Source organism: Rhamphochromis longiceps, linkage group LG9 (genome assembly GCF_057381845.1).
Source record: "Rhamphochromis longiceps isolate RC_006_pf linkage group LG9, R_longiceps_female_GT1.1, whole genome shotgun sequence".
Taxonomy (NCBI): domain Eukaryota; kingdom Metazoa; phylum Chordata; class Actinopteri; order Cichliformes; family Cichlidae; genus Rhamphochromis; species Rhamphochromis longiceps.
This window is the reverse complement of record NC_140565.1, coordinates 3,022,611-3,039,949: the sequence shown is the minus strand read 5'-3', so window position 1 is coordinate 3,039,949 and position 17,339 is coordinate 3,022,611. Positions and strand designations below refer to the sequence as shown.

At 41.4% G+C, this 17,339-nt stretch overlaps 1 protein-coding gene across 1 annotated transcript in view; it reads right to left on the bottom strand.

The window, feature by feature from the left end:
• plppr4b (phospholipid phosphatase related 4b) overlaps positions 1-17,339 on the bottom strand; it is a 45,672-nt gene that overhangs the window by 17,265 nt on the left and 11,068 nt on the right. Inside the window, exon 2 of the mRNA XM_085417728.1 lies at positions 1,850-2,035. Within this exon, the coding sequence (XP_085273854.1) occupies positions 1,850-2,035 (186 nt within the window). The remainder of the gene's footprint in view (positions 1-1,849; positions 2,036-17,339) is intronic.

The following is a 17,339-nucleotide window of genomic DNA, read 5'->3' as shown; positions in this document are numbered from 1 at the left end:
TGCATGTGACAAATAAAGAACCTTGAGCCTTGAACCTTGAACTCCAATGAACTCAGTGAAGATCTAAGAAGAAAACTTGTAGAATCAAAGTTGGTAAGGTTTCCTGGACCATTTCCAAATAATGTAATTTCAGCTGTTCACAGGCACCCACTAGAGTACGCTGGGCCCTCAGGCCCCCCTCATGAAGTCAGTTTCTGATTCCTTGATCAGAGACAATTTAACATTGTCCTGGGGGTTGTCTCATTGTTGCCACTCTAGCACACATGTTAATTCATGCCTGTTAATTTCATCAACACTTCTGCTACTTAACTGAGGTTTAACTGACATGATCCTTCCTTAAATCTGTTTGAGCATTTTATTATTAGCAGCTTTTACAGCTCTTTATTGATATATTATGTGTTCGAGTTCTGTATTATTTTTTTTTCTGTTAATAATTTTATTCTCCATTTCCCTGAACTTCTTGTTGTCTTAAGATGATTTTTTATTGTATTGTTATTTGTGACTTTAGTTCTTAGTTTTCTGTGACTTCAGCTTTGTTAGATGTCCTCACCCTGTTTTTGGTCATGGTCCCTCATGACATTCTCTTTTTCCTTGTGTCCTTGTTCTTGTTTGTATGTGTTTGTGGGCGGGACTCATCACAGGTTCCCGTCTGTGGCCGAACACACCTGCTCCAATCACCCACCTAATGATCTAATTAAGAAGCCACTACTTAAAGTAGCTGCTGAGACTTTGTATTCACTGGATCATCGAGCTAATCGGTTAGTTAAAACCGTGCTCCTGCTACTCCAGAGCCTCCGGGCTAGAACCAGCAGACTGAGAGACAGCTTCGTCCATCAGGCTGTCAGGAAGCTGAAGTCTCGCCCTGCTCCGTCCCTCTCGACTCTCACACACATGAACTCCAGACCTGTATCCAGCTCCTCCCTCCGAATCCAACACCGCCCTTTCACTGACTGCCCCACCCCCACTTGCACATGAACTCTGACACTAGTTGGTGTTTTTATCAGGTAGTATTCATTGCATTTTCCAATCGCACCTGTATGCAATCTTAACTTATATTATTGCATTACTGGAATAATCTTCCAGTTGATATTCCCGTGTCTGAATTCATTCAATCTTTTAAATTACGATCAATAACTTATTTATTTAACTTAACACTGCCGAGTAATTAGCGCTCTGTTTCATCTGGTAGTGTATTTTGCACTTCCTTAAGTGATTTCAATTTTATGTAATTTTAATTTAGTTTCCTACTATTGTATTATTGAGAAGCACTTTGATGTACCTCTGGTCTTTGTGCTACATAAATAAAGTTGTATTGTATTGTAACTGTCGTACATACAGTGGCTTGCAAAAGTATTTCGCCCCCTTGAACTTTCCCACATTTTGTCACATTACAGCCACAAACATGAATCAATTTTATTGGAATTCCACGTGAAAGACCAACACAAAGTGGTGCACACGTGAGAAGTGGAACGAAAATCATACGATTCCAAGCATGTTTTACAAATAAATAACTGCAAAGGTAACTGTAAATAACTTCACTGTAAATAAATGCACTGAGCTGTAATCTCCCGAGTCCTGCACTTGAGTTGTCCAGGTCTGGAGTCTCACTGCCTGTTAGCTTTGACAGTTTTCTCAGAGCTTTTCTGGTAATTTGATTTGTGATAAAGATGACGGACACCCAGAGGAAAAAATGCAGATCTCTTCCCCTTCTTTCTAATTTACATTTTACAATGGTTGTGTGTTTATACTATAAAATCTAAGACTAGAGCACCTCCATAATGACTGCTAAAGGCTATTTTGCACTGTTTCAAGACTTAAAATAAGGCTGTTGTCAAGTGTGAAGCCTTACTGTGATGGCAGGTCCAGCAAAGGCCAGGCTGAGCAACATCAGGAAGGGGATGACCTCGTGGTTAGGGTCAATGTAGGGCAGGCTTAGGCTGCGGTCATGACAGTTGAAGCCAGACTTCACTGGCTTGAACACATCCGTCCACTCCAGGAAGTACAGACTCACCACAGATGAGACCAGGATGGGCAGCTACACACAGACACAACATCAGCAGACAGAGAAAATGAGGCGTTAGTTCAAAGTCATAAACAGCAAGAGCTTCAGCAGATTGCCACTGAATAGCTAAACAGCCAGTCAAAGCTGCAAATGCCCATATGAACCCGTGGGTCAATGAGCACATTAACATTTCATTTCATAATAAGAACAACAACATAGAAAGGTCAGGATGGATGGACGGTTATGCAAGATGGCACGTGGACTTAATTCCTCTTATTAATTACATCCCAACAAACAAAATGACAACCAGGTCTTAAGACAACATTAATTATAACATGTTCAGTTCAATCCCAACTATAAAATAAGGTCAGAGTTATAAATGTGGTATTTACTTTTTCAATTCAGCAAATGGAAGTACTCGCTGTACTGATGTGTAAGCAAAATACTCAACTAGTTACATAAATATCTGCTTTATACAGTGAGCTAGGGACATTGTTTTTAGCAGAACTGTGAAGCTGAGAGGAGGTTTATGTGTGCAAACGGGAGCATACTCGGTTTTCCTTTTGACATTCTTCACCAGAGTTCAACTGCCAGTGCCCAGTACCATAACATCTCCTAGGTGCCCAGCATGGCCCATCTAACCACACTCTGCTTGCCAGATGAGCAGTGGGTTTTACCAAGAAGAAAAACTATAATATGGGAAAAATATGAAGTACCATATTTGATATTGCTTTAGTGTTTTTTGTTTTCTTTCAGTCCATCTGTTTCAGTCTGAGTGCATTTAGCTGGATTTGAGCAAATAGTGTGAATCAATCTGTGGTGGGGCGTGGTCTGCGTGGTCTTTTAGTGCCCCTCCCGAAAATCTCCCGGAGCCACCATTCTCCCGAATTTCTCCCAAATTTCCACCCAGACAACAAAATTCAAAAAACCATATCGCAGAATTCATAGCGCGGCCCAGCCAATTCCAGTCTCTAACAATGGCAGCAGCAACTTAGTTTTAATATTACTCTTATTTCTCTTTCTGGGTCGCAAAAAAACTTTTAACATATTTTCAGGTGAGAATGTAGCTGTGTAAACTTCAAATATCTGAGCCGACTGACACATCGTCTTCAAACCCCCGCGGTCTTTCGCTACTCGGGTTAAGCATGATATATAAGTCACTTTGATAACTTAAAAATGTTATTGTTTGACTTTTTCAGTGTTTTATTTGTTCGTGAGTAAATCGGTTTGGCTGAGATTAAAGTTATTAGATTAGATTAAATTAAATTTAACTTTATTATTCCCTCGGGAGTAGGGATGGGTATCGTTTAGGTTTTATCCGATACTGGTGCCAAACCGGTACTTTTGAAACGGTGCCGGTGCTTAAAGAATGGAGAACACAAACTTTGTCCAAAAACCTCTCATGTTCAGCTGTTTTTTCGTAACAAGTCAACAATGTTAGTCTTCTCTGCAGCTATAGGGCATATATGGTATCACTCTTGGCTGGAAGCAGTGCTTAAACAATGGAAAAAACACAAACTTTGTCCAAAAACCTCTCATGTTTAACTGTTTTCCACTTTTTCTTTGGTCATTTTAGCCTTTTTGGCCAGGGTGAAGGGAGTATCTGCCATCAAACAAGAAGACAGCTGCATGTAGCTATGATGATGTTTGCTAGTTCACCTTACATGCATTAATGTAATAACGTGGTTAGCCTACTCAACGTGAATTACACACGAACAACATTAAGCTACTCACGCAGAGAAGAACGGCTGCTGCTGCATCATCATCCTCATCATTTCTGCTACACTGGCAGGGCTAGGGGCCAGGACTCTGCTCTTCATCAAAGGAGCTTGCAAAGAAAAGCGTCTGGACTTCTTTAAGTTACTTGAAGACGTTTCACCTCTCATCCACGGGACCCACACCCAGTTTCACACCTTGGCTCAGGCGATTAGAGGATCATCAGGGGGTCCTTTTGTCCCTCTGTGGGGGGAAACTCCCACTAGGTTTATATCTGGGACTCTCCACCATTTGACCTTAGAACTGAAGAAGCTTCTCGGATGAGAGGTGAAACGTCTTCAAGTAACTTAAAGAAGTCCAGACGCTTTTCTTTGCAAGCTCCTTTGACTACGATGACCTGGATGACTGAGAACCTTCACAGACGACTCTCCTCTTCGTGTTTTTGGGGGATGTTGCTAACTCCGGGTCCGATAACAGGCACCACACCCGCAGTAGATGTGCACGGTGTGAGGTCTCGCAGCAAGCTATCAAATACGGCGCATTTCTCGGCTCTTAAAAAAATGCTATGCGTCGCCAGGTGTTTCATCGGATTCGAGGTGTTAGCTCCTTTGACAGTATCACAGTATCAGCTTAAAGCACTTGTTGCTGCTGAGTTTGCATCTTTTGCTGTGAAGTACAGCCAGACTTTTGACCGCTTCGCCTTGGGCATTTTTAATCTGTAGCTCTGCTCTAAAAGAACGTACGTACCTGGGCCCGCCTACTATCCTTGGAAAGGTAAAATGATTGGCTAGAATCTAAAGTGTATGACATCTCAGGAAAAAAAGCACCGAAATAAAGCACCGAAATGTGCGCTGCTTTTCGGTCTGGTTACTACCGTTTATGTCAGAACCGGTACCCATCCCTACTTGGGAGGGTTCCTCTGGGGTTTTCACACAGCTGAATAAACGTCAAACAGAAAATAATTAAACAGAAGAGTTTACGTCAGCGCCCGGTTATATTTTAGATAGCAAGGAGCAGACGGCAGTTTTACTCCACCGAGGGAGCTCGTGACGTACTACCCGGCTTTCTTTAGACCGTGAAGGCCGGGTCCTCAGGTGGAAGCATCCTCTGAATTTGGACACCCCCGCTGTTTCTGGGCCGGCCAATAATAACGGTGACATTTAACGTAGTTTATCCGATAAATAAACTCTGTAAAATGTTTTTACCCCCCCATCCCCCCCAACAGCCCTTATGAATGTCTCCCTAGTATGGCCACAACACCTCACTCTTGGAGCACTTTTTTGCCACATGTATCGCAAACCACGTCTCAGCTGTTTGTGGAGGTAAAATAAGTCCGCACGTGACTACGATTACGCTCAGCCATTGTTGTGAGTGCGCACGCCAAGGGGCTGCGAGGCATTTATACAGCCCTATTTTGCACATGACTGTGAAAGGCGGAAGAGGAAGTAGTTCCTTTGAATGTAGACAATCCGAATGTTATAGTTTCTTTTCCACTGTGTTCCTGTTAATGATAAACTACAAATTTACTCTAAATTACTAAAATATCGATATTTTATTGTGAGAATCGATTCTAGAACATAAATGACTGGTATGCGAGGAATCGATATTTCAGGATCGATCCGCACATCACTAGTAATCACGCCCGCCGAGTTAAAGCACGGGGACTCAGGTGTGTGGGGGTGTTTTCTGTGGTGAGAAGTGTGAACAAAATGGCTCTGAATGTTGATCTGTGGTCCCGCCGTGCCTTATTCTCACCACACAATCCAGCTGCTTCTGTCCTGTATCATCAATGAACACTAGCATCCCAGTGCTACTGGTAGCATGGCATAAACAAGCCTCATACTACCTACGCCAGGTTTTAAAGATGATGTGTATATATTCTTTTCTTTGTAGAAAGCAAAGCAGTTCTCCCTGTTTGCAGTTGGAATGACATTCATTCATTCTTGACAATTATTTCTCGTGTTCTTTAATAAAATAACAAGACTGTTACCATCATAAAAGAAAAAGAAAAACAGATGAATGAGCCATTACAAGTCATTAAATTGCTTGTCTTATTACTTGGCCCGGAAATTTGAGCATCTAATGTTGCTCTGCTGAGATTTTTGTAATCAAGACATAATAAGAAAGAAATGAAAATCCCAACATTAAACACACAAACTCACAAACAACACTCTGAAGGTATGCTGTGTTAGCAAAACTGAACACACTAACACCAGAACAGGAAGTAAATACAATAGGAAACAAGAGATAAAAAGAGAGACGCAGAGCTGACGCTGGAACGAGGATGTAACTCGATGAGACGTGACACATGAAACGCAGAAGAAATCACAAAATACAAAAGAACTGCAAGAGACTAAACCATGGAAACATTCATCAAAGAATATTAATCATCAAAAACATAAACACTGGGTCGACAGAGCAGGACCAGGACAACCCTTACATGCTCTTTACATGCCTTTCCAGCATTTTTGGTTCAATTTTGACCAAGTACGTACGTGCCTACACACTTCTATTGAGAATGTATAAATGGATGATTAATACCTAATTAATGTTTCAGAGACCTGGAAGAATGTATTGTTTAGCTTTAACAACACTGATTTTTGGATACAAACATCTATTATCAGACAATATTATGTTCTCAATTTATATTGTTTTCAAAGGGTAAGTTGCATAAACATTCTAGAACCATGTATAGCAGCTACAATCATTAAACAGAAGCAGGATTCATTGCTTCTCCTGGACCATCATCATCATCATGGGCCACCACAACCTAGCACATGCAGTAACACCTTCGTGTCTGCTCTCTCTCTTCAGGTCCCAGAGCAGCTATGGACACTGGTTTCCATTCATAGGCAGGAGTGTTGGAAGTGCTGGAACCTCCTAAAAAATGGAAGGACGAAGAATCCACAGTTTGGTGGACAGAAATGAGCCGGGGCCTGAGGCACCAAACTCATCATTCCTGCCTCACCCTGTTGTGAAAAACCTTCCCACACCAGCCTTGACAGTAGATTTTTCAACAGCATTTGCAGATGACCCCTTGCCCAGCCCTACAGATTACCTGGACATGAAAGATAAATACTTCAGAAGGACTTAGCTGCCATGCTGGAGATGAGAATGATGGAAGAGTCACACAGTGAAGATGGGTCTATATGCTTCTTTAGAAGAAGAAGGTGTACTTTATTGGTCCCCGTGGGGAAAATCCCTCTCTGCATTTAACCCATTCACTCAGTGAAGCAGTGGGCAGCCACTGGGCGCCCGGGGAGCAGTGTGTGGGGACGGTACCTTGCTCAGGGGTACCTCAGGGTAGCTGTTCAGGGGAATCGAACCCCCGACCTTCCGATCATGGGGCCACCACTCTACCTACTGAGCTATCCCTGCCCCCGTGTGCACTACTGCGAGGTGAATGAGGTTGTTGAGCCCTGCTAGTTTTACACCGGTCTGCACAGAGTGCATTCAAACAAGCTGTGATTAGTGTTTGCTGATAAAAAATAAAAAGACTAATCAGAGCTGTGAAAGCGTCCATCTTCCTTTGATGATGCCTATTAAATATAACATGCTGGGTGAATGAATAAAGGAAGCACGATGGATGCAGGAGTCATCCATGTTTGACAGTGAACCACCTCCACACACTGAGCTCATCCCTACGTTCCTCCCGACTCCCATTTTCTCGTCTGTTTTTTCCCGGCCGCTGCCAGCTTCCCTCAGCTTGTGAATATGACAAATATAGGTCAGTGACTCACGTTGCTAACACTGCAGACGAAGCTGCTCCAGGAGAAATACTGTACCCTTCATTCTTCAAAGCCGATTTTAGCGGAATAATTTATGTCACATGGTCTCATTTTGAGAGTGCAGTATGATTTGCACAGGTCAATAGCAGCTAACTGCATTTGAAACATTTCATAGTGTCATGATTCCTTTCAGCTGTGAGGTAACACACATCAATGCTTTTTTTTGGCTCACCTCCATTATTTAAAAGTCTCACAAAGGCGGAATGAATCGTAGAGTTTATTGTAACCAACCCCTGAAATAAGTAAAGTTCACTGTCCTCTATGTAATTAACAAACATTTAATTGAATTTCTCTGTTAATTGCCTAACAAAGTAATTAAATGTTTTTCAGATGCTGTGAAACATCGTGAGTTAGATGTATGCCACAAAGGAGAATGCCCTGGTTAGAAGGGATGGTGCTGTTGTTCTGGGTTCTTGCTAAAGCCACGTTGAATTTATTTCATTGTACAGAAATGATCCTCAGTGAATATCAGTAAATGAAGCTGAAAAGGTAAACCAATAGATCACTGAAGAGATTTTCAAACTGAGATAAAAACACTTGGATTAACTGAAGGCTTTTCATGGAGTTTTTAGGACATCCTGATAATAATGAATTACAGTCGTCCAGCCCGGAAGTAATGAGTGCATGTTTTTCCAACATCACTCTGAGACAGGATGTTTCTTATTTTAGAAATATTTCACAAATGGAAGAAAGCAGTACTATGTAGTAAGTAAGTAAGTAAAGTTTATTTATTAAGCGCTTTTCATAGACAGGCTGTCACAGGGCTGTACACAAAGATGAAAACAAACAGAAAGTTAAGTAACAAATTAGACAATATACACAATAAAAAATGTTAAATGTAAATGAAAAATTTAAAATTTAAAAAGCGTTGATCAACAAAAGGCTGATTTAAACAGAAACGTTTTTAACTGCTTTTTAAAGGATTCCACAGAGTCAACCAAACGTAGTTGTGGTGGTTGACTGTTCCACGGCCTTGGTGCCACAGACTGAAAGACTGAAGGCTATATGTGTTTAATATGTGCGTTGAAGGACATGTCCTGGTCAAAAATGACTCCAAGGTTCCTCACAGTGTTACTGGAGGCCGAGGTAATGCCATCCAGAGTAAGAATCTGCTTAGATACCATATTTCTAAGATTTTCAGGGCCGAGTACAATAACCTCAGTTTTATTTGAATTAAGAAGCAGAAAGTTAGCAGCCATCCAGGTCTTTATGTCTTTAAGACATTCCTGCAGTTTAACTCATTGGTGTGTGTTATCTGGCTTCATGGACAGATAGAGCTGGGTGTCATCTGCATAGCAGTGTAAATGTATGCTATGTCTTCTGATGCATGAGACGGCTGTCAAATTCATTTTACACTGTGGGCCACATACAGTCCACTCTGACCTTAAGTGGGCTGCACCAGTGACATTCTCCTTTCTGTCAGAGGAAAGAACTTACATATTGTTTTTCTACATGATTACAAAAAAGATGCTGTGACAGAGAGAGAAATTTGTCAGTGCGACTCTTTGGAGTTAGATTGGAAGAAATGTGTAAACAGTTCATTGCCCAGACTGTCCAGTTTTGTTTTGTTTTTTAACTGTAGCTATAAAGAAACTGAAATTTCTATAGTAGAGAACCTCTGGTACCGAGGGCATTGGAGTTAAACAGGTTAATTTGTAATTGCTTAATTGCTTTGTGTAGTATGAGTGGCCATAAGGGAAGTTTTTATCTGTAGGAAAAGCAGTAAAACTGAAGAAAATACAGTTAAAAGTCCAAAATTTCAGCTTCTGTTTGTGTTTGGTGAGCAGTTAATAATTAAAAATGGCTTCAAGCGCACATTCAGGCCTGTGAGACTCAATTAGATAGACACTGAGCCATGGCTCTGTGGTACATGCAGACATCTCTGCATCTCTGCTAATCAAAGACACCTTGTATCTACTTTATTTTATGTAACACTCAATACTGAACTGTAGATTTTAGACTTTTTCAAGGAAATTTTTTGTTCAGTGTTTTCATAAAAACCTTGTTTCTATGCATTTACGAGGGTAAACAAACATGAAGTTTAAGGCCTGGACAGGTTTGGAATTTTCTGTCTTCCACAATGGAAAATGGGTAAAAATAAAAATGGGTGTCAGCTCCTAATTTTATAAATTCTGCCCTCAGCTTTCCCGTCTCCAATATCATTGAAATGCACCCAGATGCTGCTCACTTTATGCTTTCCCTTATTTCTTCACTTTTCCCCAGCATGCTTGCACTTAAATCCGGCTCCTCCATCTCTCAGTATACCTGGAACGTACCACTACACTTGCTGTCTTCGGGATGGGAATTGACAAGAATTTAGCTATTCCGATTCCATTATTGTTATTACTTATTGATTCTCATTGGGTTCTCACTAGCTCCACTTTAAGAGTCAACACCATTAGTAAGCAGCATATCAAAGACATTACATTTGTGGAAATTAATTGCATGTTGTGTGGTCAAATGTTTGTCACTTGGGGTCCTTGGCTAGTTTAGCGTTAGCATGCTATCTGTGCAGATGCTTGCAAAGAGCAAGAGTGTTAGAAGCAGTATGCAGATGTTCCTGTCCTGCATGCAGTTTGCACTTTACTTTTATTTTTATTGCACTAAAGGACAAATGCAAGAACCTGTGAGCAGAATCAATAGGCAAGCAGACTAATGATTCCAAGGACTCTCCATGGATTTTCAGCAGGGATTCAGCTCCCACATACAAACATACCATATCCCGGATATAGTTGTGTCATGGGCCACATGTATGTTTGACACCCCTGGCCTAAGGGAAACCTATATAATGTAATGTAACCGTCTCTAAAGCTGTTCAAATAAACCATTCCTCAGATGATCAGTTAGCTGTTTGACAACTACTGTAGGAAGGTTAATGGAGATTGGCCTATAATTAGCTAAGACTGCTGGGTCTAGAGATGCTTTTTGAGTAAAGGTTTAACTACAGCCAGCTTGAAGGCCTGTGGTACATAGCGGATCATTAGAGATAGGTTGATCATATTTAAGATTGAAGAATTAATTAATGGCAGGACTTCTTTGAGCAGTTTTGTAGGAATGGAGTCTAAAAGACACGTTGATGGTTTGGAGGAAGTAATTATTGAAGTTAACTCAGAAAGATCAATTGGAGAAAAAGAGTCTAACTTAACATCAATGGTACTAAGAGTAGCTGTAGATAATATTACATCTGTGGGATGTTTATGAATAATTTTTTCTCCAATGGTTAAAGTTTTTCTTTAATGCCTCGGCACCCATATCAGTGAGAATCTCACCTGGACCCATAACACATGGCAGATCATCATGAAGGCTCAACAATAAAATTGTGAATTAACCTCCAAACTTCTCAGCAACTTCTACAGATGCACAGTGGAGCATATCCTGACAAACTCCATCACAGTGTGGTAAATGGCCTGCATTTGTATAGCGCTTTTCTAGTTCATAGGACCCCAAAGCGCTTTGCACTACATTCAGTCATTCACCCATAGGCGATAGCAAGCCACCAGGCCCTCTGACCACCACCAGTAGGCAAACATGGGGTTAGTATCTTGCCCAAGGATATTTGGCATGCAGCCAGGATGCAGCCTGGGATCGAACCACCGACCTTCTGATTAGTGGCTGACCTGCTCTGCCATCTGAGCTACAGCCACCCCAGGGAACAGCACCACTCAGGACATTTACAGCACTCGGGTCAGGAAAAGGGCACACAATATCATCAAGGACCGCACCCACCCACAGCACACACTGTTCACACTCCTGCCGGAGTGTAAAAGCAGGGACAGGCATTGGCATGAACACACAGAGTTACAGAGTTTGAACAGTAATTTACTCACATTTGAAAATAAATATTATAATCATTTAAGGTACAGGATTCCATGAGCTGTAACCCATAATGATCAGAATTTTGGACTTGAAGCATATAAAATCCCTTAAAGTTCTTCTGACACAATCCTTCTACTGGCTCGTATGTGTTCCTGGCAGCTCCTTAGTGATTACAGAGATGAGAGCACAGCGTAGAGACAGTGCATTTTGAATAATAGATGTGTAAAAATGGAAAGCAGGCTCCAGTGGGCTTTTCCTGGCAGTTATTTTTGGTGGGTCCTGGGCCAATGGCACCAACAGTCATAGAGCTTTTTGAGTGACTCACTGGTAGTAATTCCAGTATATCAGCAGAAAGTTAAAAATGTCATAAAGTGAATTCTGTCACACAAAAGTAGAATGGACACAAAGCCCTTTGGAACCAGCCTCCAGGTTAGAGGGTTAGTGCTGCAGCTGTGATTACATCCTGCTGGGGGCAGATACCCTCTGTAGCACCACCGTCCACATGTGTCAGTGTAGTTACATAAAGGAGGAGGCACTGATTTAGCCTGAAGCTGCTGAGTGATGCATTTACAGTTTGAAGGAATACCAAACTCGCTATAAGAGGATTCAGCATCAAATGTATAACCAAGCTACAGCGCTATGACAAAGTCTTTACCTCCTTCCTGATTTCTCAGCTTTTTGTCAAACTTAAATGTTTAAGAATGTTTAAAGAAAGGTTGAGCCATTTCTTTCCAAGCGTGACTTGGAAAGTGTTATTCACGCCTTTATTACTTCACGTTTGGATTATCGGAATTCTGTTAATAGGGGTTGGGCAGGGCACTTTGTCATGCTTGCAACTAGTGCAAAATGCTGCGGTACGATCTTTAACTGGCAAAAGGAAATTCGACCACATCACTCTGGTTTTGGCCTCTCTACACTGGCTTCCAGTTGAATTTAGGATCTGTTTTAAAGTCCTTTTATTGGTTTTTAAATCTCTAAATGGCCTGGCACCTATTTATTTGTCTGATTTGTTGAAGCCCCACGTCCCCATTCTTTCACTTCGGTCAGCTGAGCAGCTGTTGCTTTCGGTCCCAAAGTCACGGCTAAAACTTAGAGGAGACCGAGCATTTCCTGTTGGAGCGCCAATGCTTTGGAATAGCCTTCCTCTCCATATTAGACAGACTACATCAGTGCCAGTTGTAAAGTTCAGATTAAAAACCTATTTTTATTCCCTGGCTTTTAACTCTGTGGGTAACTGACACTTTTATTAATTTTATTGCTATGTCTGCTTTTTGCTATTTTATTACTATATTTATATTTGTATTGTACAGCACTTTGGTCTCCCAGGTGTGTTTTTACAGTGCTATATAAATAAACGCTGATGATGAGGATGACGATGATGTTTCAGATCATCAAACTAATTTTAATGTTAGACAAAGATAATTCCATAATTGCTCCTGAATTCCTCCTACATGACCGGTTTAATCTAGATGAAACTTCCTAGAGAACCAAAATTCATAACATCTATAAGGTGACTGATTCAAAATTAAAATGTTTACTATAAAATTTTCTTTTTCCATGTATTGGTATATAAAAACTATACTCTCTTGTTAGGCTGTGGCCTATCGATCCTGCCAGGGAAGTCAAACGTACATGTGACCCATGATACAATTATATCCGGCCCGCAGGATAATTTCATATCTCAGTGATTAATGGCCTGCTGGCATGTGAGAGCTGAATCTTCAACCCTGCTGAGAATCTGGACCTGATTTGGGAACAGCACCAAGCAGGACAGACGAGATCTGCAAAGAGAGGTGCGCTCAGCCGAACGCATCATTCAATCAGAGCTCCCTGACCTGCTGTCCATCTACACCAAGCGGTGCAAGTCCAAAGCTAGGAAGATTATGATGGATCTCTCCCATCCCAACAATGGACTCTTCTCACTGTTGAGGTCTGGGAAGCGCTTCCGCTCCCTTAAGGCCAAAACAGAGAGAATGAGGAGGAGCTTCTTCCCCCAGGCTATTCGGGGCCTGAACCAGGTGTAGGACTGGACTCTCCCACACACGTCACTATAAGACTGGACTCTCACACACGTCACCACACGCACCACCACACATTTCCTATAATCCTATAATTCCTATAATTTATAATCCTTATCTTTATAATCTCTTCTGCTATTTGCACATTCTTTACTGTAAATTCCTAAGTTAATTTGTAAATTTTGTAGTAAACTGTAAATTGTAAATATTGTAAAACTTTTCTTCTGTCATTTAATGGTCGGGCATTGTACAGCTACAAGCATTTCACCCCCATGTCATACTGTGTATGGTTGTGTGTGTGTGACAAATAAAATTTGAATTTGAATTTGAATTTGAATTTGAATCCAGGGAGAATCTTTGGAATAGTTGGGCACTTATAGGGCGGATTTGGACATTACTTGTATTTTTAAGGACGAGAGCTAATGGTAAAGTGCAAACTGCATCCAGGACAGAAACAACTGTATTATGCTGCTAACACAACTTAGGCTCTTTGCAAGCACCTGCACAGACAGCATGCTAACACTAAGCTAGCTAAAAACCAAGAGTTACGCTATGAGCAATATAATGAATTATTGTCTCCTTGGAGTGATTAACTAACGTACTTTGAATAAAAGCATTCTGTGTGATGTGTGTAATACATTTCTTTTTTGAGTAACAACCCAACACTGATCACAACAAAGAGGGGAAATACATCCAACATGCACAAACATTTGACAATACAACATGCAGATATTTGCAGAAATGTCTTTGAGAGTTACCACCATCACTAAGCGGCACTAGTGAGAACCCAGTGACAATCGATAAGTAATATCGATAATGAATCAGACTCACCAAATTCTTATCAATTCCCATCCCTAGTCAATACATCCTTCAGACGAGGAAGAAACCTGTGTGTTCCTTCCCCAGACTTGTACTTATCTTCATTCTCTGGTGTAAAAGTAAACTCTGTAAATCTTAGTCTTTGTCGCTCTGCTTTTGGGTGCATTTTTCCATAATGGCCTCACCACCCTGACAGAAACTACGTGATCAAGACGAATTCAATTCAATTCAATTTTATTTATATAGCGCCAAATCACAACAAAAGTCGCCTCAAGGCGCTTCATAGATACAGAGAAAAACCCAACAATCAGCATGTACATGAGTACATGCTGATTTTATTCACATAAATTGAATATCACATTTTTATGTTGATATGCACGTTCCACATATATTTTAACCCATCATTACAGGGTCTAAGTTTTAAGAATTGGCAATGTTTAATTTCCTATAATTCTACACCATTGAAAGACGCCACAACAGATGGCAGAGACAGGGGAGTAATCTTTCTGTAAGTTTGCTTATTATATCCCCTATGAGCAACTGCTTTGGCAACAGTGGGAAGCAAAAACTGCCTTTGAACAGGAAGATACCTCCGGCAGAACCAGGCTCAGGGGCGGCCATCTGCCGTAACTGGGTGGGGTGAGGGGAGGAAGACGAGACGAAGACACGCTGTGGAAGAGAGCCAGAGATTAATAATAACTAATGATCACATGCAGAGTTGTATATAAACACATAGTGACTAAAAAAGAAACACTTCAGGCGGACTTCCGGTGATGCCGGTGAAGCAGCAAAACAACAAAGCGCCGCCACACAACACACGAAATAAGGGATGACTGAAGTCAACAGGCTGTTAAACAGCCAGGTGAACAGAAAACCTATATGAAATGACTATGAACAAAAAACAAAGCCGGATCTAATGCTACTGGAAGAACTGCAAAAGCTACGTAAAGAGAACCAAGATGGACACAACCACACAAAGATGTCACTCGAAAGACTGGAACAAGAGGTCACAGATATTAGAGACCAACTCGAAAAGCGAATTGGACCAATAGATGAAAGAACTAGCAGAAGACACAGTTATGCGACACCAGACGGCGCTGTGATTCCTGCTACAAAACAGACTGACACGCAACAACGTGGATTTTTCAGATTCCAGAGGGAAGTGAAGGAAATGATATGATCAAAATTAACCAGAAGCTGGATCACTGAAACTCCCAATGGAGATGGGTATCATCATTGAGAGGGTGCATCCTTCATGTGGTCCTCGACCTAAAGACCCCACGACGCCTCCTAGATCTATCATAGTGAGATGACCATACAGACAGCATGGAGCCAGAGACAAGTCTTTTTCAAAGATACACAAATCTTTTGTGACCACGACTACTCGTCCGACCTACAGAAGAAGAGAACCAGAACATATGAGGTTATCAAGCAACAAGGTGCAGGCGAAATGTCTATACCCAGCAAACCTGAGAATAAAACTGGATGCAGGAGAGAAGACCGCTGCTGAAAGAGCTCAGAGTCAGAACATGGTGCGACATCGAAGACGAGCGGAAGGAAGGTTGGACATGCAACAGGAAGACCCAAAGAGACACAGCGTTGTCAACATCAGACCTAAGAGCCCTCATGCAGGAAGAACTTTAAATGAGTTAAATGCTAGAGTAACTTAAAGGTACGCTGATTGACATGTAGTAAAGGAAAAAAGAAAGAAGACAGAGTATATCTGGATATTTGTTCCTGCCAAAATATAAATGGTAAATGGCCTGTATTTATAATACTAGTCTTTACTTTACTAGTCCCTAAGGACCCCAAGGCGCTTTACATATCCAGTCATCCACCCATTCACACACTGGTGATGGCAGCTACATTGTAGCCACAGTCACCCTGGGGCGCACTGACAGACGCGAGGCTGTCGGACACTGGCGCCACCGGGCCCTCTGACCACCACCAGTAGGCAACGGGTGAAGTGTCTCGGCCAAGGACACAACGACCGAGACTGTCCAAGCCGGGGCTTGAACCGGCAACCTTCCAATTCCAAGGCGAACTCCCAACTCTTGAGCCACAATCGCCCCAAAATATAGATGTAAACTGTCACATATTTACAAACATTATGCTTCATAAAGTCCAGGCGGTGGATGTGTAGGATTAATATGAGTGGACCACACTCATTTTTACACAACAGTGGGATATTGGTTATTTGTGCATTAAGCATTTTTTCCCACAGAGAAGGAGGGTCACACTTCTCTGCCCCAGTATAAATGGGGTTGTCCACAATGTGGACGACTGGAAGCGTGGAAGCCCTGTTCTTTTTCCTTCTCTCTGACATATTACAGACATAGTTTACATTTTCACTTACAGACTAAGCATGTATACATTATACACATGTTAGAACACAAAGGGGAATATGCCATCATGTGGCGAATATGACAGATATGAACTTCGTTAGTTATAACGTAAAAAGAATTAATAACCTAATTAAGGGAAAAAAATCCTCGGACAATTAAAGAGACTGCGGTGCTCTGTAGCTCTCATTCAATAAACTCGCGCATCTGAGACAGAACATCAACCAAGAATATGATGCATCCTGCAGGAGCAGGACAAACAGAGGGGTTGCTGTCCTGTTTAACAAATGTGCTTATTACAGTAATGGAAAGGTTTTTCAGGATGATGAAGGCCGTTATATGATGGTAACTGGAACAACTGGAGGCTTATATGCTCCAAATGAAGATGAAAAAGGTGAAGGACTCTTACTTATGGCGGGGACTCCAACACTTTACCTTTCATTAATGCAAAATCTGACAAAAACCTAAAAATAGAAAAGGATTGGACAAAACATATATGTTTTGTCCAATAAGATACAATAAGATTTTTTACTTATTGTTGTCCACACCTCCAGAGTATACTCTGGAGGTGTGGACAACAATAAGTAAAAAATTGGGGGGCTCTTTATCTGTCTCAAGTGCCATGCCAGTGAGAGGCAATGTAGAACTGTCCCTGTGTGGACAGTGGATTTAGTAGGTAGCCAATGCAGGCCTTAATACAATAAATCAACTCATTAATGGAACAAGTCATTTAACCAGCTTCAGGAACAATTCCAACTCCCCTCTAAACACGCATATAGATATCTTCAAATAAGACACTACATCCTGAACCACAAAGAAAGAGCTTTGATTGATCCTA